The sequence below is a fragment of the Pristiophorus japonicus genome, chromosome 20 (genome assembly GCF_044704955.1).
Source record: "Pristiophorus japonicus isolate sPriJap1 chromosome 20, sPriJap1.hap1, whole genome shotgun sequence".
Classification (NCBI taxonomy): Eukaryota; Metazoa; Chordata; class Chondrichthyes; family Pristiophoridae; genus Pristiophorus; species Pristiophorus japonicus.
Window position 1 is genome coordinate 8,086,998 of NC_091996.1, and position 26,016 is coordinate 8,113,013.

Genomic DNA, 26,016 nt, shown 5'->3' on the forward strand with positions numbered 1-26,016 from the left:
GTAAAAACCACTTTTATGAGGTTACAAAGTAACAACCAGTAGTTTCTAAACAAAATCAAAACATCGCACTTGGTTTATCGAATGTTCGAAGTAATGCAATTGTTAATCTTAAAGTTCACTATGTGATTTTTTTTTTAGGTTAAAGAATTTTGTTGTGCATTTTTGTTGGACAGTTAAATTGTTTGGGAAATATTATTTCTACAGATTAATTGCAATTCAATGTTTTGTAAAATGTTATTCAAATACTTACCGGAAATCCTGGCGGTCCTGTCCCTCCTGGTTCCCCTCTTTTACCCTATAAATTAAAACATGGATTTAACAATCAGGTTTTCAAAAGTATGACTCATATGTTAAACGCTTGCCAGAAAAAATGACATATTTTGGATAAATTAAAAAATATATATTTTGCCGTCTCTTTGGCTTCACATACCCTTTGTCCCTCTGGTCCAGTCCGACCTGGTTCCCCTAGAGATCCCTGTAGGGGAAAAAAAACAACGCATTTTTTTTTAAAACATTGGGCTAAAAATTTGTTATACCCGGTTTGAGGAAGCGGTGACACGCCTGGTCGCTAACTTCAGCGCCGGGCGATGTTTACCGCCTCTAACCGGGATATTCACTATTAGCGCCCCAAGAGGGGAGTGGAGAGCTTAAGGGAAGTGTTACACACCCCTCTTCGGACGCTAACCCTGATTCCTGGGGCGCTATTGCAGGAGCACTGCTGAAGTTCTGGTGTTCTGAAACCGGCATCCCAGTGCCCAAAGGGGACCACCTAAAAAGTTAAAAAACTAAGGCATCTAAGCAACAGTGTCGAGCATCTAGGAGAGATGCATTAATGGAAAAAAAAATAATTTTAACTGCCCACCTGCTCCCCCCTCGGACATATTGCCCCGGCAGCTTCTCCTTGAAGCCTGCTTTTCCCGTCGGAAGTAGCGGCAGGCGTTACAGCAGGTGAAAGCAGTCAAGTTCGTGACCACGGCGCTGTGGGGGCGATGCACACTCTTGAGCGCTAACTGCTAGCGCTGCCACTAAACCTCCACTGAAGTTCGCGGGAGGCGCTGACAGCGCGGCACTCAGGCAGTAAGCACTTAGTGGCCTGTTAGCATCCCTCTCGGGTGCTGACAGGCAGCGCTAAGCGAATTAATTTCTAGCCCATTAAATTTATTACTTAAGGCAACCATGTCTTTCCTGGCATAAACATCTGTGGAGCGGGTAGCTGATTTATCCACTCATCCTCAACCATTTTACGCAATAGGAAATCCCTTCATTTAGCTTAACCCTCATTAGAAGTATCACCGACATTCATGTGTGAACAAATTGTCTGCAGGCAGGTTATTTCTGGTATGCTCTGAACTACATGTGTGCAATGTTCTACTCTGCAACATAGAAATTAAAATATTCATTTCAATAACTTTTAGCGCAGTTATTTAAAAATCTGCAGAGAGCCAAAACCGAAACAGAATCTTTGGCAGCAACAACATGACTAACGAAGTAATTTAATAAACACCCTTTGCTTTATAGTTTTTTGTATCATACCACCGAATATTAACAGTTGGCCCCCTTTACCGGAATAACATTGTGGGAGAGGCTGAGCATAATCTGAATGCATTCTTGGAAGCTTATTTGTAAATAATTTTTAAAAATCAAATAAATACTTGACTTTTTATTAACTCTCCTTTGAAGGTAAAGTACTAAATGAAGAATTTTTTTTAGACATCTCCAAAATAAAGGAATGTTGGTTGCGGGCTGGGCCACCTCCTCCCTTGCAGCCTCCTGATTACGTACCTTGACACCCAATGACCCTGGCTCCCCCGCGGGTCCGTCGGAACCTCTTGCACCCTGAAAGACAGAGGAGATGATTTGAACAGCAGGTGTCTCTCTTGCACTTCTTCCAACCTTCGCCTCAGCACAGAGCTGGTGCTGCACTGGGATTCTTTCTTCCCATATTCCTTCCTGTATCCCTAGTTGTATAATTTTCTGGCTTGCTCACTTGCTGAATTTTGTTTGTGCTCCTTTGTTCTCTGAATCCCCCCCCCTCCCCCTCTCCCACCCACGTTCTCTTTCGTTACTACCAGAAAATTAAGCTTCATCGGTCATCTGAACAGCAGACTTTCATTCTATGACCAGTGGGTGGCCTGCCTGAATGGTTAATTCTGTTAAAGACACCAGTTAAGATTTGCATCAAAGTAAGAGCGCGGTACAAAAAGACTTGCATTTACATAGCGCCTTTCACGACCACCAGACGTCTCAAAGCGCTTTACAGCCAATTAAGTACTTTTGGAGTTTAGTCACTGTTGTAATGTCGGAAACGCAGCAGCCAATTAGCGCACAGCAAACTCCCACAAACAGCAATGTGATAATGACCAGATAATCTGTTTTTTTGTTATGTTGATTGAGGGATAAATATTGGTCAGGACGCTGAGGAGAACCAGTCTGCTCTTCTTCGAAATAGTGCTGTGGGATCTTTTATGTCCACTTGAGAGAGCAGACGGGGCCTAGGTTTAACATCTCATCTGAAAGACAATGACGCACTCCCTCAGCACTGCACTGGAGTGTCAGCCTAGATTTTTTTACGTGCTCAAGTCTCTGGAGTGGGACTGAACCCACAACCGCCTGACTCAGAGGCGAGTGTGCGACCCACTGAGCCACACTGGCTGACATCAAGAAATACACTCTGAGGTTGCGCACGTATCTCTATTTCAAAAAGCACATGTGATAATATTCCGCGATTGAAAATGACAAAAATTCTTTTTGATAAGTCTGCAGACAAAAGAAAATGTACATTATACATTCAGTGCACAGAGAGCTCAAACAATTGCAGATACTTCCACTAAACTACCACAAGTTATCTTCAGTTCCTGGCTTTCCCACATATGTTTTGTATTGCTTTTTTTGTTATTTAGAATGAAATGCATAGTTTTATTTCTATGTCTCCTGCACATTCCACACATTTTCAGATAGTATATTCCATTTGTTTTTAAAGGTTCTGGTTGTTTTTTTTTAATGAAAGAAACAGTTCAAAGCAATGATCTTGCAGTTATGATTTGATGAGGTGGTTAGCAAATAAAGAGAATTCCAATCTTTTCTTTCCATACAATTTAAATTATCCTGGAGCTCTGCCTGGGTCTCAGTTGCATTTCAGGACCTACTTTTGTCTTAAGGAACAATGACAACAAAAGTCAGAAGAAAATAAGAACTAGGAGCAGGAATAGGCCATTTGGCCCCTCGAGCCTGCTCCACCATTCAATGAGATCATGGCCGATCTTCTACCTCAACTCCACTTGCCTGCACTATCCCCATATCCCTTGATTCCCTTAATATCCAAAAATCCATAGATCTCTGTCTTCAATATACTACTACTATGCAACCACTGAGCATCTACAGCCCTCTAGGGTAGAAAATTCCAAAAATTTACAACCCTCTGAGTGAAGAAATGTCTCCTCATCTCTGTGCTAAATGGCCGGCTCCTTATTCTGAGACTGTGACCCCTGGTTCTAGACTCACCAGCCAGGGGAAACATCCTCCCTGCATCTACCCTGTCAAGCCCTGTAAGAATGTTGAATGTTTCAATGAGATCACCTCTCATTCTTCTAAACTCAAGAGAATATCGGCCTCGTCTATTCAATCTCTCCTCATAGGTCAATCCCCCCATCCCAGGAATCAGTCTGATGAATCTTTATTGCACTCCCTCTATGGCAAGTATATCCTTCCTTAGGTAAGGAGACCAACTCTTTTGGTTGGACAAACAGTTAAATCAAGTGCCCCCTGATCTGGGGGACGCTCCAAACACTTTTCAAGTGCCCTTTTTTTGATTTTTTTTGTTTTTTGAAAAAAAAATTGGGGGCACTAAAATCATAATTTTACAAGTGCCCCCTATAAAAGGGGGAGGGGGACACTAAAACCGGCAATAAAACAAATTAAACTTTAAAACATATAAAATCCAATTAAAATGTGGTTGCCGGGGGTGATGAAGGTAAGGCGACCAAACCTGTACACAATACTCCAGGTGTGGTTTCATCAGGACCCTATATAATTGCAATAAGGCGTCTTTACTCTTATATTCAAATCCTCTTGTAATAAAGGCCAACATACCATTTGCTCTCTTAATTGCTTGCTGTACCTGTATGTTAACTTTAATCCTCTAAACATAAGGAACAGACAGACAAAGACTATACTATGTGATACTTGATAATGGAATATAATTACTAAGTAAATAGAAACTGAAAACCAAAACCACTTCTACTTATATACTGCATTCATTGACTGAATAATTTTGGATGTAAGTATCTAATTAGGAAATGCCAGACAGCTAATGGCTACTGCAACTGACATCTGGAAATCAACTACTGTTTCTGGTGCCAAGAGCGCAATCAAAATCCAACCAACATCAACTGTTCGATATAAAGGTCACGTTGACAGCACTCAGTATCAAAGTGTCGACACACTATGAAATTGGCTGACACGGGCTACATTACAAAATAATCACAAATGAACACTTTCCATTTTAGTCTCCATGAAATAACAATAGGTGAACTGCAGTAATTAGACAATACTTAATGAAAGATTGTTGCAGTATTTGAACACTTTCCTTACAGAAACTTAACTGCATGTAAAGTGAGAGATGAATGTTGGTGTCGGAGAGACAGAGTTAATCCTTAGTCAAGATTCTCTCCAACTTCATTCACATATAAAGAATCTTTACACCATATTACTGGTGAAGGGAAATAGTTAACTGTAAAAAGAATGACTTGGATTTCTTTCACTTTTAAAGTGTAGTCACTGTTGTAATGTGGGAAATGTGGCAGCCAACTTGTGCACAGCAAGCTCCCACAAACAGCAATGTGATAATGACCAGATAATTTGTTTTCTTTTGTTATGTTGATTGAGGGGTATATATTGGCCCCAGGACACTGGGGAGAACTCCCCTGCTCTTCTTCGAAATAGTGCCATGGGATCTTTTATGTTCACCCGACAGGGCAGACGGGGCCTCGGTTTAACGTCTCATCCGAAAGATGGCACCTCCGACAGTGCAGCGCTCCCTCAGTACCGCACTGGGAGTGTCAGCCTAGATTTCTGTGCTCAAGTGGGTGTTGAACCCACAATAGTCTGACACAGGGCGACCCACTGAGCCACAGCTGATACTGTAGATTTCTCATGGAGGTGAGCATCACATATTTTATAAATTGGTGCCGTCAAAATCAAGACAACCAGGAAAATATAACTGCACTAATCGCAAATAATTTAAGCATGTTCCAATGCAAGTATATGTCACACAGGCAACTGGGCAGTTGGGGGTCAAAAATATGTCTGCAATCATAGTTACAAGAACTGTTAATTGGAAAAGTAAATCCAGGTTTATTTAATATGGACGAATACATGTGTTAAATTAGTGGAGACAGGAATTTGGTCTCAGCTTGTTAAGTATTATACGGAAACACATCGAGGATCATCTCTATCCTGCAGTGCTCACAAGATTTTCACATCCCAGCTGTATGAATGCTGTGCTTTTTCCACCGTTTGCATTATTTACCTTACGTCAACTAGAGGTGATCCAAAACTCGGCTGCCTGTGTCCTAACTCGCACCAAGTCCCGCACACCCATCACCCCTGAGCTCGCTGACCTACACTGGCTTCCAATTAAACAACATCTCGATTTCAAAATTTTCATCCTGGTTTTCAAATCCCTCCATGGCCTTGCCTCCCCCTATCTCTGTAATCTCCTCCAGCCCCACGATTACCCCACAACCCCCCTAGATGTCTGCGCTCCTCTAATTCTGCCCTCATGAGCATCCCTGATTATAATCGCTCATCCATTGGTGGCCGTGCCTTCTGTTGCCTAGGCCCCAAGCTCTGGAACTCCCTGCCTAAACCTCTCTACGTCTCTTTCCTCCTTCAAGATGCTACTTAAAACCTACCTCTTTGACCAAGCTTTTGGTCACCCGCGCTAATTTCTACTTATGTGGCCCGGTGTCAATTTATTTAAATTTCTTAATACTCCTGTGAAGCGCCTTGGGACGTTTCACTATGTTAAAGGCGCTATATAAATACAAGTTGTTATTGTTGTTGTTGTTGATCGATATTTCAGTTGTATTGATGACCGGGGTCAAGCAGGGCTGCGTCAACGCCCCAACCCTCTTCTCAATCTTCCTCGCTGCCATGCTCCACCTCACAGTCGACAAGCTCCCCGCTGGAGTGGAACTAAACTACAGAACCAGTGGGAACCTGTTCAACCTTCGCCGTCTCAAGGCCAGGTCCAAGACCACCCAACCTCTGTCGCCGAGCTACAGTATGCGTACGACGCCTGCGACTGCGCACACACAGAGGCTGAACTCCAGGACATAGTCGACGTATTCACCGAGGCGTACGAAAGCATGGGCTTTACACTAAACATCAGTAAGACAAAGTTCCTCCACCAGCCTGTCCTCGCCGCACAGCACTAACCCTCAGTCATCAAGATCCACAGCACAGCCCTGGACAACGTGGACCACTTCCCATATCTCGGGAGCCTCCTATCAATAAGAACAGGCATTGACAACGAGATCCAACACCGCCTCCAGTGCGCCAGTGCAGCCTTTGGTCGCCTGAGGAAAAGAGTGTTTGAAGACCAGGCCCTCAAAACTGCCACCAAGCTCATAGTCTACAGGGCTGTTGTAATACCCGCCCCTCCTGTATAGCTCAGAGACATGGACCATGTACAGTAGACACCTCAAGTCGCTGGAGAAATACCACCAACGATGTCTCTGCAAGATCCTACAAATCCCCATGGAGGACAGACGCACAAACATTAGCGTCCTCATCCAGGCCAACATCCCCAGCATTGAAGCACTGACCACACTTGATCAGCTCTTGGACAGGCCACATAGTTCTCATGCCAGACATGAGACAGGAGACTCCCAAAGCAAGCGCTCTACTCGTAACTCCTTCATGGCAAACGAGCCAAAGGTGGACAGAGGAAACGTTACAAGGACACCCTCAAAACCTCCCTGATAAAGTGCAACATCCCCACTGACACCTGGGAGTCCCTGGCCAAAGACCGCCCTAAGTGGAGGAAGTGCATCCGGGAGGATGCTGAGCACCTCGATTCTTGTTGCCAAGAGCACGCAGAAATCAAGCGCAGGCAGCGGAAAGAGCATGCTGCAAACCAGTCCCACCCACCTCTTCCCTCAACGACTATCTATCCCACCTGTGACAGAGATTGGTTCTCGTATTGGACTGTACAGCCAACTAAGAACTCATGTTAAGAGTGGAAGCAAGTTTTCCTCGATTCCGAGGGACTGCCTATGATGATGATGTATTGATGAGTTTGTGTTGGGTGCTCCATTGCTTTCCACCTGAGGCAAATTCACAGGTTCTTTGCATCTCATTGTCTGGCCGCAACTAGCAGTGTGACTGCATCACAGTTTGTTCGCCTTTTGAGCCCATCGCATGCAGCCCATGTGACTGTGCCTGCTGGCGGAGTGGTTCCGCAGGCTTGCGTTGCAATTTCCTACTGCACATGTGGCTTCTCATTACGCAAAGGACCTGAAGATGTTATTATAGTGGCTGACGCAGATAACAACAACTTGTATTTATATAGCGCCTTTAATATAATGAAACGTCCCAAGGCGCTTCACAGGAGCATTATGAGACAAAAAATTTGACACCGAGTCATAGAGGAGAAATTAGGGCAGGCTTCTTGAAGGAGGAAAGAGAGGTAGAGAGGTGGAGAGGTTTAAGCGGGGAATTCCAGAGCTTAGAGCTTAGGCAACAAAAGGCACGACCACCAATGGTCGAGCGATTATAATCAGGGATGCTCAAGAGGGCAGAATTAGAGGAGCGCAGACATATCTGAGGGTTGTGGGGCTGGAGGAGATTACAGAGATAGGGAGGGGCGAGGCCATGGAGGGATTTGATAACATTAAAATATTATCTGGAATGACAAAGGAGGAGTTTAACACGTGAGCATAACTGGGGTATTCAACAACTAGTGGCATGTTGTCTGAGGTCGACAGTGTAAACGTACTGTTGCTTTAAGTAGGGTCCAACTTAATCTCCAACCTATTAAGGAAAAGAGGTAGAACCGTCTTGCTACAGTTGTGTAAACAATCACTCGAACCATCGAAAGCGGATGTTGATAAGAACGATTCAAATGTCCAAGTTGGTGAGATAAAAATCACGGTGAGATAAAAATGATGATGGAAAAAACAAATTAAAGTATGTTTGAGACTGCTCATATGATGGGGGTTTTTTTGCATTATTTTTGATGAAAAAAGAAACAATTTAGTCTTGGGATACTTGCATGTGCAGAGACTTCCCGAGCTGGGCAAAATCAACATGCAGAGATTGACAGGAATGAGTTTGAACAGAAGGTTACTGTAATGTATTTGCTTCATGGGTTCTTTGCTTAAGAATTCATAGCAACACATTAAGAACCAGTTGGTTTATTAGCAAAGGTTTAACAATCACACTACACATTACCAGTTCATCCACCAGGCTCACAAACACCTGCCTTGTCGTGGATCCCCCAAACCCAACTGGCTGGGGTTTTATTGAGTCTTGTGAACATCGTGTGACTGGCTAAGCCACTCCCAACTCAACAAGCTCTACAAACCTGTGAGCATATTCACATTGTGCACACATTACAGTTAACTGTTGGCAAGCGGTTCACATGTCCCAAAATATACTTCCTGAACATAAATACCGCAGTAGTACCAGATCAATCGGCAGAAACAAATATAGAAGTGTGAATACACAATGCACAGAATCAGAAAATGAAGGATGTATGTTGATCTTACAAATTGGGTTGAGAATGACTCTACTTGGTTTTTAAACAGGGGAGTGAGTCCAGATAGTATCCTTTGGTCTGTGTGGGACAAGCATCTGTTTTGGTGGCATCCGTACTTCTGCCCCGACTTGAAGCCATTTATAGAGGACCTTTCACGACCACCGGACGTCTCAAAGCGCTTTACAGCCAATGAAGTACCTTTGGAGTGTAGTCACTGTTGTAATGTGGGAAACGCGGCAGCCAATTTACGCACAGCAAACTCCCACAAAAGCAGATAATCTGTTTTTGTTATGTTGATTGAGGGACAAATATTGGCCCAGGACACCGGAGAGAACTCTCCTGCTCTTACTGAAAATAGTGCCATGAGATCTTTTACATCTAGCTAAGAGGGCAGATGGTTTAACGTCACATCCAAAAGGCACCTCCGACACTGCAGCACTCCCTCAGCACTTCATTAAAGTGTCAGTCTAGTTTTATGTGCTCAAGTCTCTGGAGTGGGACTTGAACCCACAATCTTCTGACTCAGAGGCGAGTGTGCTACCCACTGTTATGTAGATCGTACAAAGAGAATCAAATAGACAAACTCAAAGGAAAAGAAATTGGCAGATTTATGGAGAAAAACATGCAGGGAAAAGAAACCATCTCTGTATTTTTGGCAAGCATGATTGAAAGAGACTGCCAGAAATAGAGAGACGAACGTGGAGGATATGTCAGATTGATGAAACAAGGCCAACTCAGTAACAAACTGTCTCTTTATATGTGATAATTGCTGATTTCAAGATGGAGGCACAAAGAACGTGGAGGGAAAAGAATCCTGCTGGAACAGTAGCGTGCGTAAAGGTGTGTTAGCATCATACAAGTGTAATGTATGCACCTGTGAGTATTCTCACTGGTTTGTAGAGTTGTTGCATTTCGAGTGGCTTAGCCAGTCACGTGATGTTCACAAGACTCAATAAAACCCCAGTCAGTTGGGTCTAGGTCATCCACAATGAGGTATGCAGTTGTAAGCCTAGTGGCTGAACTGGTAATGTGTAGTATGATTGTTAAACCTTTGTTAATAAACCAACTAGTTTTTAATAGCAATGTGTTGCTATGAATTCTAAAGCAAAGAACCCATGAAGCAAATACATTATAACAAGCTTCTGTCAGCATGTGGGTAAAGGTAACACAAGAGAAACAGCAGGATTGTAGACACTGGTGAAATCTGATTGACTTCAAATAAATCTGCTAAGTAACAAATTTAAGGATTCACCTGCGTACTGATTTATTTTGACTGGTGGAATTTTTTCCCTCAAGCAATACAAATGCATTTTTTTTAGCCAGCTGTGGCTCAGTGGGTAACACACTCACCTCTGAGTCAGAAGGTTGTGGGTTCATGCCCTCACTCCAAGAGCTTGAGCACATCAATCAAGGCTGAGAGAGCGCTGCACTGTCGGAGGTGCCGTCTTTCAGATGAGACATTAAACTGAGGCCCCGTCTGTTGTGTATCTGTAAAGCATGCACTCCCATGTTCCGCCACCAAGGAGTGCATCCCCTGAAGTCCCAAGGGATCCCAGCATCCCTTGGGAGCACTGTATATAAGCCGGCCCCTAAGGCCTGTTCCTCACTCTGGAGTGTCTTAATAAAGACTGAGGTCACTGTTACTTTAACCTCCCTGAGTGCAGCCTCATCTGTGTTAGGAACACAATAACTGGCGACGAGTATACGAATCCAACGCAAAGATGCAGCAAACTGTGGGCATCCTGGAGAAGTTCTCGGAGGGTGAGGACTGGGAAGCCTATGTCGAACAGCTAGACCAGTACTTTGTAGAAAATGAGCTGGACGGAGAGGGTCCTCCTCACGGTCTGCAGGGCACCGACCTACAACCTCATGAAGAATCTTCTGGCTCCAGTGAAACCCACAGATAAGTCGTATGAGGAGCTGTTCGGGAGCATCTTAACCCGAGGGAGAGCGTGCTAATGGCGAGGTATGGTTCTACACGTGCCAGCGATCGGAAGGTCAGGAAGTGGCGAGCTACGTCGCCGAGCTAAGGCGACTTGCAGGACAATGTGAGTTTGATGACTACCTGGAGCAAATGCTCAGAGACTTTTTTGTACTGGGCATTGGCCACGAGACCAGCCTACGAAAACTTTTGACTGTAAAGACACCAACCCTCAGTAAGGCCATTGCGATAGCACAGGCGTTTGTGTCCACCAGTGATAACACCAAACAAATCTCTCAGCACACAAGTGCTAGCAATGTTCATAAATTAACTGGAACTGTGTTTTCGAGCAGAAATGTACAGGGCAGAAACCACGAGTCTGCAACTGCCAGCAGGCCTCAGGTGACCCAGATGACTCAGAGTCAGCAACAAAGGATGAATGCAAGGCAATTCACACCTTGTTGTCATTGTGGAGGCTTCCATTCAGCCTATTCATGCCGCTTCAAAGGGTATGTTTTGCAAGAGCTGTGGAACAATGGGGCACCTCCAACGAGCTTGCAGACAAGCTGCAAGCTCTGCAAAGCCTGCTAACCACCACGTGGCAGAGGAAGATCGGTCCATGGTGGATCAAAGCAATTTTGAGCCTGAGAGAGAGGAGGCAGATGCTGAAGTACACGGGTGCACACATTTTCGACGAAATATCCACCTATAATGCTAAATGTAAAATTGAATGGCTTACCCGTAGCCATGGAACTGGACACTGGCGCTAGCCAATCCATCATGAGTAAAAAGATGTTTGAGAGACTGTGGTGCAACAAGGCACTTAGACCAGCTCTGAGCCCCATCCCCACAAAACTGAGAACGTACACCAAAGAGCTCATCACTGTCCTGGGCAGCACCATGGTCAAGGTCACCTACGAGAGCATGGTGCAAGAACTGCCACTCTGGATTGTCCCAGGCAATGGCCCCACACTGCTTGGAAGGAGCTGGCTGGGCAAAATCTGCTGGAACTGGAATGACTTCCGAGCGCTATCACATGTCGATGAGGACTCATATACCCAGGTTCTAAACAAATTTCCTTCCCTTTTTGAGCCAGGCATTGGAAACTTTTCCGGGGCGAAGGTGCGGATCCACTTGGTCCCAGAGGCACGACCCATTCACCACAAGGCGCGAACGGTACCTCACATGATGAGGGAGAGTGAAAATCGAGCTGGACAGGCTGCAATGCGAGGGCATCAGCTCCCCAGTGGAATTCAGTGAGTGGGCCAGCCTAATTGTTCCAGTACTCAAAAGTGATGGCACGGTCAGGATTTGCGGCGATCATAAAGTAACTATTAATCGTTTCTCGCTACAGAATCAATACCCGCTACATAAGGCAGACGACCTATTTGCGACGCTGGCAGGAGGCAAGACGTTCACCAAGCTCGACCTGACTTCGGCCTACATGACGCAGGAGCTGGAGGAGTTTTTGAAGGGCCTCACCTGCATCAACACACACAAGGGACTGTTCATCTACAACAGATGCCCGTTTGGAATTCGGTCGGCTGCAGCGATCTTCCAGAGAAACATGGAGAGCCTACTCAAGTCGGTACCACGCACGGTGGTTTTTCAGGACGACATATTGGTCACGGGTCGGGACACCGTCGAGCAGCTACAAAACCTGGAGGAGGTCCTCCAGCGACTGGATCGCGTAGGGCTGCGACTGAAGAGGCCGAAATGCATCTTCATGGCAACAGAAGTGGAGTTTTTGGGGAGAAATATCGCGGCGGACGGCATTCGGCACACAGACGCCAAGATAGAGGCTATCAGGAACGCGCCTAGGCCACAGAACATCACGGAGCTGCGGTCGTTCCTGGGACTCCTCAACTATTTTGGTAACTTCCTACCGGGGTTAAGCACCCTCTTAGAGACCCTACCTGTGTTATTGCATAAAGGTGAGAATTGGGTATGGGGAAAAAAAAACAAGTAATTGCTTTTGAGAAAGCCAGAAACATTTTGTGCTCCAACAAGCTGCTTGTATTGTATAACCCGTGTAAAAGACTTGTGCTAGCATGTGACGCGTCGTCGTACGGAGTCCGGTGTGTATTACAACAAGCTAACATTGCGGGGAAGTTGCAACCTGTCGCCTATGCCTCCAGGAGCTTGTCTAAGGCCGAGAGGGCCTACAGCATGATTGAGAAAGAGGCATTAGTGTGTGTGTTCGGGGTAAAGAAAATGCATCAGTACCTGTTTGGCCTCAAATTTGAGCTGGAAACCGATCACAAGCCGCTCACATCCCTGTTCGCTGAAACCAAGGGGATAAACTCTAATGCCTCAGCCCGCATACAAAGGTGGGCACTCGCGCTATCAGCATATTACTATACCATCCGCCACAGGCCAGGCACCAAGAACTGTGCGGATGCTCTCAGTCGGCTACCATTGCCCACCACGGGGGTGGAAATGGCGCAGCCTGCAAACTTGTTGATGGTGGCGCAGCCCGCAGACTTGTTGATGGTCATGGAAGTGTTTGAAAATGATAAATCACCTGTTATGGCCCGCCAGATTAGGACTTGGACCAGCCATCGACATGGTCCCAAGTGGATCGCAGGCTCGGTGATAGCTTAAAAAGGGAGTAGGATGTTTGTAGTCAAACTAGACAATGGACAAATTTGCAGAAAGCACCTGGACCAAACAAGGCTGCGGTTCACAGACTGCCCTGAACAACCCACAGCAGACACCACCTTTTTTGAGCCCACAACACACACCCAACGGATCCACACCACCACCCCGGACCAGGAAATCGAACCCATCATGCCCAACAGCCCAGCAAGGCCAGGCTCACCCAGCAGCCCTGCAGGGCCAACAACACGCCAGCCCAGCGAGGGCACAGCCAACACACCAGAACAGACATTTGTACCGAGGCGGTCCACCAGGGAAAGAAAGGCTCCCGACTGCCTCACCTTGTAAATAGTTTTCACTTTGACTTTGGTGGGGGGAGTGATGTTGTGTATCTGTAAAGCATGCACTCCCATGTTCCGCCACCAGGGAGTGCATCCCCTAAAGTCCCAAGGGATCCCAGCATCCTTTGGGAGCACTGTATATAAGCCGGCCCCTAAGGCCTGTTCCTCACTCTGGAGTGTCTTAATAAAGACTGAGGTCACTGTTACTTTAACCTCCCTGCGTGCTGTCTCATCTGTGTTAGGAACACAACACCATCTGTCTCCTCAAGTGAACATAAAAGATTTCATGGCACTAATCTGAAGAGGAGCAGGGGAGTTATCCCTGTTGTCTTGGCCAATATTTATCACTCAATCAACATAACAAAAACAGATTATCTGGTCATTATCACATTGCTGTTTGTGGGAGCTTGCTGTGCGCAAATTGGCTGCTGCATTTCCTACATTACAATTGTGACTACACTCCAAAAAGTACTTCATTGGCCGTAAAGCACTCTGGGACGTCCGGTGGTCGTGAAAGGTGCTATAGAAATGCAAGTCTTTCTTTAAATAATTTGTAAGTTGTATGCTCACTAAAGTGAGGCGTGCTGGGAAGTGAAATCATTTTATATTTTCCGCATTACACCCGTGTTACAAATGGACTAGTGCCGACCATGGCAGTCTCGCTCACCGTCCTCACGGGCCATCATTTTCTGTGGATCTGTGATTTCCTGACAGGCATGGGTGCTGGGCGAGACTCCCCATTAGCAGCGCAGATTCATAACGTCAGCCCACAAACATAGGAACAGGAGTAGGCCATTCAGCCCCTCGAGTCTATCCCTCCTTTCAATGAGATCCAAGCTGATCTATATCCTAACTCCATTTACCTGCCTTGCCTCCATATCCCTTAATACCTGTGGCTAGTGAAAATCTACTGCTCTCAGATTTAACATTATGAGTTGAGCGAGCGTTTACTGCTTTTTGCAGGAGAGAGTTCCACACTTCTAAAAAGACATATTTATATAGCGCCTTTCACAAGCACCGGACATCTCAAAGCACTTTATCGCCAATGACGTATAGCCAATGAAGCACCCTTCTGTCTCAGAGGCGAGAGTGCTACCCACTGAGCCACTGGCTGACAAGGGAAGTAGTGCAAATAGAACAAGTAAAATAATATTACTTCTTAAAAATGAACTGTTCTTAATATATTTTCCCAGGCTGCCAACAGCAAAACAAGGCTGGTATAGAAATGGCTGCAAATGGCTCTGCAATCAGCTTCCTGGACCGACGCCCATTAGTTAGCAATCACTTTGCTCTCTTGTGCCCAGCACAGACAAAGAGAATCACAACCGTAGGCTTCAAATATGTGACATGCGTCTTCGTAATTTAGTTGGGCAGAAACAGCAGGATTCAGCCAATTAGCTAAAAAATAAAATCTTAATACATTTACTAAGCCTGACATGCTTTATTAAAGATTAGTGAAGGTAGCAGCACATTCCTGAATTACTTCCAGTAGGTATCACATCAGCGCCCCACTGCCTTGGCTGAGCCATGCGCAGCTTGGCAATGAAAACAGATGTAAAAATATAAAAATAAACTTAATCTCACTGTTGCTAGAAGGGCAGTCTCCATCCTGAGAGAGGTTTTCGCCACGGGATTATTCAAACATGAAAGTTTTCACAATTAGGTTTTTAGCTGGGTCTTGAAGCTGCTTAACCCCAGAAACTGCTGTGAAATGATTTCAAAAGCCTTTGATTTGATTTTTAAAAAGGAAGGCTTTCATTTATATAACATCTTTCATGACCACCTGACGTCTCAAAGCACTTTACAGTCAATGGAGTACTTTTGGAGTGTAGTCACTGTTGTAATGTGGGAAATGCGGCAGATAACTTGCGCACAGCAAGCTCCCACAAACAGCAATGTGATCATCTGTTTTGTTATGTTGATTGAGGGCTAAATATTGGCCAGGACACCAGGGATAACTCCCCTGCTCTTCTTCGAAATTGTGCCATGGGATCTTTTACGACACGAGAGCAGACGGGGCCTCGGTTTAATGTCTCATCCGAAACTCGACACCTCCGACAGTGCAGCATGCCCTCAGCCCTACACTGGGAGTGTCAGCCTAGATTTTTTTATGTGCCCAAGTTCCTGGAGTGGGACATGAACGTACAAACTTCTAACTCAGAGGCGAGTGTGCTACCCACTGAGACACAGCTGACAGAAGTTCACGTAACTTGTTTTTTTCCCTATGGAGCTGAGAGATAGGAACATAGGAAATAAGTGCAGTAGGCCATCTGGCCCCTCGGGCCTGCTTCGCCATTCAATAAGATCATGGCTGATCTTTGACAACTCCACTTTTCCGCCCAATCCCCATAATCGCTTGAGGTTCCCCATGAGCCCAAAAATCTATCTATCTCAGCCTTGAATATATTTAATGATACAGCATTCACAGCCCTCTGGGGTAGAGAATTCCAAAGATACACCATCCTCTGAGTGAAGAAATTCCTCCTCATCTCAGTCCTAAATTGCCGACCCCTTACCCTGAGTGTATGCCCCTTAGTTTGTGAAAGGTGCTATATAAATGCAAGTCTTTTCATATCATAAATTTGAAACCTTGCATTTGCATAACTTTACATTTAAAAACAAAACCAGACGAGTCTGATTAATCTATGATGAGATAGTGCACTAGCAGAGGCTGATAATCACCAATAGAATCATAGAAGATTTACAGCACAGCAGGAGGCCATTCGACCCATCGTGCCCGTGCGGGCCAAACAAGAGCTATCTTGCCTAATCCCATTTTCCAGCTCTTGGTCCGTAGCCTTCACATGATTGAGTACACATGCACAGAATAGCCCCTCCACAGTGCTGTAAGTGGGTAATACATAGATTTGCCACCCTGTTAAAAATGCAGTTGTGTAGTGGAGCAATGTGCAGCGGCCTGGCCTGGAAATTGGCGCAGTCCCAGCCTGCAAGACCATCAGCAGGCCGGGGCCATTAGAGGGAGCAACGTGCGGTGGCATATCACGGCAGGAAGCAGTGCGTGCTGCTGCAGAAGGGCGACGGCTGCCAAGAGGGCGACTTGATTTGATGTCACCCAAATCCAGGTCGCTGATTGGAGTGCGGACGGGTACAGCAAGAGCGGCAATGTCGGGGCGGAGGAGCGGCGAGAGTTCGTAGAGAGACGTGATCGGGGCCCATGAGAGGCGTGAGTTCGGGGCCCAGAAGAGCCGAGGGCCCAGGGGCAGCACGGGCCAGCCCACACTGCGATATGTGTGTGCACTAGGTCTGTGCAGCAGAGCTGGTCTCCAGTCATCTTGGTTAATCCTTGCCACTGGACCAAGACCTAGCTCTGTCAGGCCCATGTGGTGGCTGGTGTGCAACGGCCACCACACGTTAAAAAAATCCACGCACAGGCATCTTCCACCCTTCAGGATGTAGTTCGGGATCTGGAATATTAGGTCCTTCATTGAAACACCTGCGAACTCATCCCTTTTTGACGTGGAAACAAGTCATCCTCATTTCGAGGGACTGCCTATGATGATGATGATGATGTGCAGTTTAAATGTAGCATTACACCATAGGTTTGAATGCTTACTATTACAAAGCAGAGTAGGTCTGCTGTGGACTGTGGACTAACAGCCTGCAGTATCCCTTCCACCCTCTGTCTTTTATGGGTGTATACTGATATCCATCAACTCAGATGGTTCTAGGTTTATGCTCCAGAGCAAACTGTTGCTTTCATCTCCTTGTATTTGGTGTGTTTTATGGACCAGTTGACAGGAAACATTGGAATTGTAGGTGTAATGATTCATGCCACGTCTGCAATAAGTCACTCAGATTTCAGTTCTGGGTGACTCACAGTGCTACTCTCGCTGTCTCTCTCTCTATGTCTCTGTCTGTGTCTCTCTCTGTCCCTCTCTCTCTCTCTCTCTGTCATGCTCTCTCTCTATCTGTCTCTCTATCTATCTGCCCCTCTATCTATCTGTCCCTGTCTCTGTCTATCTCTCTACTTCTATGTCTGTCTTGTCTCTCTCTGACTTCCACGCGGTTTCTCCCCAGGAGTTCCCACTTTGTGATCCGGATGCTCTCTATCCCCAAATCCAAGCTCGTGGTTCTTATGTACCCATAATGGTAGTACAGTAACAGATGGCGATATCTGTACAACTCTTTTACTGGACACGAAGTTCAATTCACAAAACTCTGTATCCCAGTTTACTGATGATATCATGAAATTGGTCCAATAGAGCTGCACATTTGTTGCTGTGTTTTGGTTTACCCACAGTTTCAGGTTGTTACCAGACTTAGCGTTCTGTCTACAATGTGCCTGTGAGGCAATGCAGTCAGATGAAGTGAAAAATAACTCATAGCAACATCAATACACTTTGTCACGCTCATATTGCGGAAAGTGTTACTTGCAAGTAATGCTGTGGTGAACTGTTGTTACATGCTCTGTGCAGTGCCAGGAAGCAATTTTTTGTAATATTTGTGAATTCAATGTCATGTAGGTCATGCGCCAAGGTCAAATGTAAAGTTGCTCAGAAATGTAGAATGAAATAGAAAAAGATCATGGAAAAATCAAATCAGACAATGAGAGCCTGGAGGGAAGGCACGCACTGCATCCAATCTGTGTCCGTGTGGGAACAGGATATTTGTCTAAAAGGAGTCGTGACTCATGTGCTGTGAAGTTGGCAAGTAGGTGTCAGCCTTGGCTCAGTGGGTAGTGCTCTCACCTCTGAGTCAGAAGGTTGTGGGTTTACGCTCCTCTGCAACGACTTGAGCACATAATCTAGGCTGACACTTCAGTGCAGTGCTGAGAGAGTGCTGCACTGTCGGAAGCGCCGTCTATTGAATGAGAAGTTAAACCGAGGCCTCATCTGCCTTCTCGGGTGGATGTAAAAGATCCCAGGACAATATTGCAAAGATGAGTTGGATAGTACTCACCGCAATCCTGGCTAATATCTATCCCTCAACCAATATTACAAAAAAAAAATCCAAATGATCTGATCATTATCTCATTGATGTTTGCAGGAGCTTGCTGTGCACAAATTGGCTGCCGCTTTCCTCCACTGGAACAGTGACTACACTTCAAAAAAGTACTAAAGCACTTTGGGATGTACTGAGGTTGCGAAAGGCGCTATATAAATGCAGGTTCTTTCTTTCCTTTTATTTAAAGTGTTGTAAAGGCACTTGGGACCTGGAAAACGCCACCTCTTGGGAGATAACCAGGTGAAAACATTTCCAGATTGCCATCTAGACCAGGGCATGTGCAGATAATAAAATTCTCATCTCACCAATAATCTGCAGTGAACTGCTACAAAGTTATTAAGGCCAAAGTTCACAGTTTTAGCCGGAAAGAGCGTATAAAAGGAACTTGTGACTCTGAGGCAAGGCTGTAACACTAACTGCAAAACACCTACATCCCAATCATATTGCCACAGGACTGAGCCTCAGGAACGCTCAGTCATTCAAATTGGCTTGGCAGCTGGGAAGATGTGTTGTGAGTTTCCAGCTGGTCTATTAGAGGGAGAACTATACTGCAACAGGATGGGGAAAAAAGCCTGGCACCCGGTTTCCATGGTTAGTCCTGGTACAGCACTGAAGGTTAAGCAGAGCAGAGGCACTAACCAGTTGCAGGTTGCAGGAGCGGAGTTGCAGCAAACTTGAGAAGACGAGGAAGAACTGGGAAAATACACAATTTTAAAAAGGTCTCTAATGCGTGGGTCTATGTTTCTAAGTGGATTGAATATGTTTTTAATTTCCTTGCATTTTTTTTACATTTTCCCCCCGAGATTACATAAGAACATAAGGAATAGGAGCAGGTGTAGGCTATCCGGCCCCTCGAGCCTGCTCCGCATTCAATAAGATCATTGGTCATCTTCTACCTCAACTCCACTTTTTCGCACTATCCCCATGTCCCTTACTATCCAAAGATCTATCTATCTCTGTCTTGAATATACTCAACGACTGAGTCTCCACAGCCCTCTGTGGTAGAGAATTCCAAAGATTCACCACCCTCTGAGTGAAGAAAGTTCTCCCCATCTCAGTCCTAAATTTCTGACCCCTTATTCTGAGACTGTGACCCCTGGTTCTAGACTCCCCAGCCAGGGGAAACATCCTCCCTGCATCTACCCTGTCAAGCCCTGTAAGAATTTTGTATGTTTCAATGAGATAGAAACATAGAAACATAGAAAATAGGTGCAGGAGTAGGCCATTCGGCCCTTCTAGCCTGCACCGCCATTCAATGAGTTCATGGCTGAACATGCAACTTCAGTACCCTATTCCTGCTTTCTCACCATACCCCTTGATTCCCCTAGTAGTAAGGACTTCATCTAACTCCTTTTTGAATATATTTAGTGAATTGGCCTTAACAACTTTCTGTGGTAGAGAATTCCACAGGTTCACCACTCTCTGGGTGAAGAAATTCCTCCTCATCTCGGTCCTAAATGGCTTCCCCCTTATCCTTAGACTGTGTCCCCTGGTTCTGGACTTCCCCAACATTGGGAACATTCTTCCTGCATCTAACCTGTCTAACCCCGTCAGAATTTTAAACGTTTCTATGAGGTCCCCTCTCATTTTTCTGAACTCCAGTGAATACAAGCCCAGTTGACCCAGTCTTTCTTGATAGGTCAGTCCCGCCATCCCGGGAATCAGTCTGGTGAACCTTCGCTGCACGCCCTCAATAGCAAGAATGTCCTTCCTCAGGTTAGGAGACCAAAACTGTACACAGTACTCCAGGTGTGGCCTCACCAAGGCCCTGTACAACTGTAGCAACACCTCCCTGCCCCTGTACTCAAATCCCCTCGCTATGAAGGCCAACATGCCATTTGCTTTCTTAACCGCCTGCTGTACCTGCATGCCAACCTTCAATGACTGATGTACCATGACACCCAGGTCTCTTTGCACCTCCCCTTTTCCTAATCTGTCACCATTCAGATAATAGTCTGTCTCTCTGTTTTTACCACCAAAGTGGATAACCTCACATTTATCCACATTATACTTCATCTGCCATGCATTTGCCCACTCACCTAACCTATCCAAGTCGCTCTGCAACCTCATAGCATCCTCCTCGCAGCTCACACTGCCACCCAACTTAGTGTCACCCGCAAATTTGGAGATACTACATTTAATCCCCTCATCTAAATCATTAATGTACAGTGTAAACAGCTGGGGCCCCAGCACAGAACCTTGCGGTACCCCACTAGTCACTGCCTGCCATTCTGAAAAGTCCCCATTTACTCCTACTCTTTGCTTCCTGTCTGACAACCAGTTCTCAATCCATGTCAGCACACTACCCCCAATCCCATGTGCTTTAACTTTGCACATTAATCTCTTGTGTGGGACCTTGTCGAAAGCCTTCTGAAAGTCCAAATATACCACATCAACTGGTTCTCCCTTGTCCACTCTACTGGAAACATCCTCAAAAAATTCCAGAAGATTTGTCAAGCATGATTTCCCTTTCACAAATCCATGCTGACTTGGACCTATCATATCACCTCTTTCCAAATGCACTGCTATGACATCCTTAATAATTGATTCCATCATTTTACCCACTACCGATGTCAGGCTGACCGGTCTATAATTCTGTTTTCTCTCTCCCTCCTTTTTTAAAAAGTGGGGTTACATTGGCTACCCTCCACTCGATAGGAACTGATCCAGAGTCAATGGAATGTTGGAAAATGACTGTCAATGCATCCACTATTTCCAAGGCCACCTCCTTAAGTACTCTGGGATGCAGTCCATCAGGCCCTGGGGATTTATCGGCCTTCAATCCCATCAATTTCCCCAACACAATTTCCCGACTAATAAGGATTTCCCTCAGTTCCTCCTCCTTACTAGACCCTCCGACCCCTTTTATATCCAGAAGGTTGTTTGTGTCCTCCTCAGTGAATACCGAACCAAAGTACTTGTTCAGTTGGTCCGCCATTTCTTTGTTCCCCGTTATGACTTCCCCTGATTCTGACTGCAGGGGACCTACGTTTGTCTTTACTAACCTTTTTCTCTTTACATATCTGTAGAAACTTTTGCAATCAGTCTTAATGTTCCCTGCAAGCTTCTTCTCGTACTCCATTTTCCCTGCCCTAATCAAACCCTTTGTCCTCCTCTGCTGAGTTCTAAATTTCTCCCAGTCCCTGGGTTCGCTACTATTTCTGGCCAATTTGTATGCCACTTCCTTGGCTTTAATACTATCCCTGATTTCACCTAAACTCGAGAGAATATAGGCCTAGTGTACTCAATCTCTCCTCATAGGACAATTCCCCCATCCCAGGAATCAGTCTGGTGAACCTTCATTGCACTCCCTCTAGGGCAAGTATATCCTTCCTTAGGTAAGGAGACCAAACCTGTCATCATCATAGGCAGTCCCTCGAAATTGAGGAAAACTTGCTTCCACTCCTAAAGTGACTTCTCAGGTGACTGAACAGTCCAATATGGGAATTACAGTCTGTCACAGGTGGGACAGACAGTGGTTGGAGGAAAGGGTGGGTGGGGAGTCTGGTTTGCCGCATGCTCCTTCCGCTGCCTGCGCTTGTTTTCTGCATGCTCTTGGCGACGAGACTCGAGGTGCTCAGTGCACTCTCGGATACTTTTCCTCCACTTAGGGTGGTCTTTGGACAGGGATTCCCAGGTGTCGATGGGGATGTTGCACTTTACCAAGGAGGCTTTGAGGGTGTCCTTGAAACATTTCCTCTGCCCACCTGGGGCTCGCTTGCCGTGTAGGAGTTCTGAGTAGAGCACTTGCTTTGGCAGTCTTGTGTCCGGCATGCGAACATCAAACCTGTACACAATACCCAAGGTACGGTCTCACCAGGGCCCTATATAATTGCAATAAGACGTATTTACTCCGAGACTCAAATCCTCTTGTAATAAAGACCAAAATATCATTTGCTTTCTTAATTGCTTGCTGTACCTGCATGTTAACTTTCAGTGATTCATGTACAAGGACACCCAGGTCCCCCTGAACACCAACATTTCCCAATCTCTCACCATTTAAAAAACACTCTGCTTTTCTATTTTTCGCACCAAAGTGGATAATGGCAGTTGGTAGTGGCAGTTCTGACGAAGGGTCCGTCGACCCGAAACGCTAACTCTGTTTCTCTCCACAGATGCTGCCTGACCCGCTGAGATTTTCAGCATTCTCTGTTTTTATTATGAATAATATAGGCCTGTAATATTACTGTAATTTATGTTGCTTTTTCTTGTGCTGTGACGATGTCAAGTTGATAGCTAGCCTACCTCCTTGCTGACAGTTACTGGAATACCTCCAGTTGAAAAGTTAGATCCCCGCCAGCCGTAGCAATACTCACTCTAGAGCCGTTTGAAAAATAGTGCCCCAGGGGTCAGTTTACGCTGTTTCTCTGGGGATTCTGCCAATTTTCCATTGACGTGATGATGGGCGATGGGCAGAACCCCTTCAGAAATTCCATCCAAACGTATTTTGTAAATATGACAGAATGCTTAAGAAATTCTATGGGTCATGCCAATACTGAGCCAAATTTTACATTTATCATATTTGGACAGTTCAGATCTTTCCAAAGAAACTAATTGGAATGTAAACTATCCAGTAGATGGCTGGATGCATAGCACAATAAAAGGGAGCATGGTTCTATTTGAGGATCCCACCTTAATATTCCGATTTTTCTAATGATTAGTCTAAACTCATAGACCTGGACCTTTTCTGCTGGTGCAAAGACCCAATGTATGAGACCTGGTGACAGAGGGTATTAGCAAGATTTCTACTGCCATTGATTTTCCATTTCAACAAAAAAAAAAATCAGCAGAAGTGGGAGTAGATTCTGGTGACAGATCTTTGGTGGGGCTGATTTCTGCACACCCCCAGTCTGTGCTCTTAAACTGGCCCATTTCCCAGGTTCAACATCAATAACAACAACTTGTATTTATACAGCACCTTTAACGTAGTGAAACATCCCAAGGCGCTTCACAGAAGTATTATGAGATAAAAAAATTTGACACCGAGCCACATAAAGAGAAACTGCGGCAGGTGACCAAAAGCTTGGTCAAAGAGGTAGGTTTTAAGGAGCGTCTTGCGCCCTGTTAGCACCCCCCGGAGGCGCTAATTGGGATTGCGTTATGAATGGTTCATAATGGCTTATTGACAAATTGTTCCATGCCTACCCCAACATCTCCATGAAATGGGTGGTAAAGGGAAGGAAAATCTCTTGCATTAATTCGTAAATCTATGTTGCCTATTGTTTTCCTAAAAGAAAACCTACAGTATAACTGGTGCATTAAATCACAAATTTGTATTATAGAATCATAGAATAGTACAGCTCAGAAGGAGACCATTCGGCCCATCGAGTCTACGCAGGCTCTTTCGAAGAGCAATCCAGTTAGTCCCACTCCCTCACTCGTTCCCCATACCCCTGAAATGTTTTCACCTTCAAGTATTTATCCAATTCCCTTTTTGAAGGCTACTATTGAATCTGTTTCCACCACCCTGTCAGGCAGTGCATTGCAAATCCTAACCACTCGTTGCGTAAAAAAATTTTTCCTCATGTCGCCTCTGGTTCTTTTGCCAATCACCTTAAATTTGTGTCCTCTGGTTATCAACCCTTCAGCCATTGGAAACAGTTTTTCTTTATTTACTCTATCTAAAACCTTCAAGAATTTAAACTCCTCTATCAAATCTCCTCTTAGCCCTCTCTGCTCCAAGGTGAACAAACTCAGCTTCTCCAGTCTATTCACATAACTGTATTCACTCATCCCTGGAACCATTCCAGTAAATTTCTTCTGTACCCTCTCCAAAACCTGCACATCCTTCCTAAAATTCTCACTGTCCTGAGGCAGAGTAGATCAAATCTGAGAAGCCCTTGCACTAATCTTTCTCTTTCGTTCTTTATGGGTTGTCTCCTCTTCAACGTGCCTGCACTTCTGTCTCAACGAGGGCAGGATTCCAGCCTTCGGTATTTGGTGACGTTATAACAAGTGTTGCCCTTGATGAAAGCGTTTGGCTGAGCATCCTGCTCGCAGGCGCTAGTGGCAGCCTTTCTTATAGAAACACCATCTCAACACTTCCGGGCAGTCACTTATCTATTCTAATCAGGTAGATACTGTTGCCAGTATCACGTAACACATTGGCAGATGTACTACCATTCATAACGCAATCCCAATTGTCCCAAGTTAGATGCAGGTTGATGTGCAATAATTTCTCTCTATGTTGTATGTGCTGCTTTAGCATATGATGTACATTATTTTTGTTTAATGTCCAAGTGTGCAGACATTTGTCATGATATGAGGTCTATTATGTATCATGTTTCAGGTTTTCTCTCAACTAGAATATCAATACCACGATCTGAAAACTTGGTCTTACATCTGCAGGGAACATTCCCAAGACATCTGCCTAGTTCATAGAATTGTAGAATGGTTACAACATAGAAGGAGGCCATTCGGCCCGTTGAACCCGTGCCGGCTCTCTGCCAACAGCATTTCAGCCAGTCCCACTCCCCCACCCTTTCTCCGTAGCCCTGCAATTTTTTTTCCTTCAAGTACTTATCCAATTCCCTTTTGAAAGCCACAATTGAGTCTGCCTCTAACACCCTTCAGGCAGTGCATTCCAGATCCTAACCACTCGTTGCATAAATTTATTTTCCTCATTAAAAACAGAAAATGCTGGAAATACTCAGCAGGTCAGGCAGCATTTGTAGAGAGAGAAACAGAGTCAACATTTCAGGTCGATAACCCCTCATGTCGCCTTTGGTTCTTTTACCAAGCACCTTAAATCTTCGTCCTCTGATTCTCGCCCCTTCCGCCATTGGGAACAGTTTCTCTCTATCTATCTCTGCAATCTTTTTCAGCCTCACAATCCCACAAGATGTCTGCGCTCCTCAAATTCTGGCCTCTTGAACATCTCTCATTACAACTGCTCAACCATCGGTGGCCGTGCCTTCAGCTGCCTGGGCCCTAAGCTCTGGAACTCCCTCCCTAAACCTCTACGCCTCTCAACCTCTCTTTCCTCCTTTAAGACGCTCGTTAAAACCTATCTCTTTAAAAAAGCTTTTGATCGTCTGCCTTAATTTCTTCTGAGGCTTAGTGTCAAATTTATCTGTTTGTCTGTAATACTGTTGTGAAGCACCTTGGGACGTTTTACTACATTAAAGGCGCTTTATAAATAAAAGTTATTATGATTATTATTATTACTCTGTGTAGACCCCTCATGATTTTGAATACCTCTATCAAATCTATTTATGCCAAATCAGTAACAACCTCTCCAAAGACTGGTATTTTCAGACATTTCCACATTGTTGGATGGCTTCTCTGACAAATGCTCCTAATTTTATAAAACTTTTGACAGCACCGGCACTTTACATCACAAATGAAGTACAGCAGAATTGTGACAACAAAAACTTTTACAAATCGTCCCCCAAAAATGTGAGGAGCAAATAGAAGCACAGAGTACCAAT

General features: G+C 45.1%; 1 protein-coding gene across 1 annotated transcript in view; it reads right to left on the reverse strand.

The window, feature by feature from the left end:
- The window catches only part of col27a1b (collagen, type XXVII, alpha 1b), a 740,056-nt gene that overhangs the window by 171,243 nt on the left and 542,797 nt on the right, over positions 1-26,016 (reverse strand). Inside the window, exons 29-31 of the mRNA XM_070863596.1 lie at positions 1,783-1,836; positions 431-475; positions 251-295 (exon numbers count right to left, since the gene is read on the reverse strand). Coding sequence (XP_070719697.1) covers positions 251-295; positions 431-475; positions 1,783-1,836 — 144 coding nt within the window. The remainder of the gene's footprint in view (positions 1-250; positions 296-430; positions 476-1,782; positions 1,837-26,016) is intronic.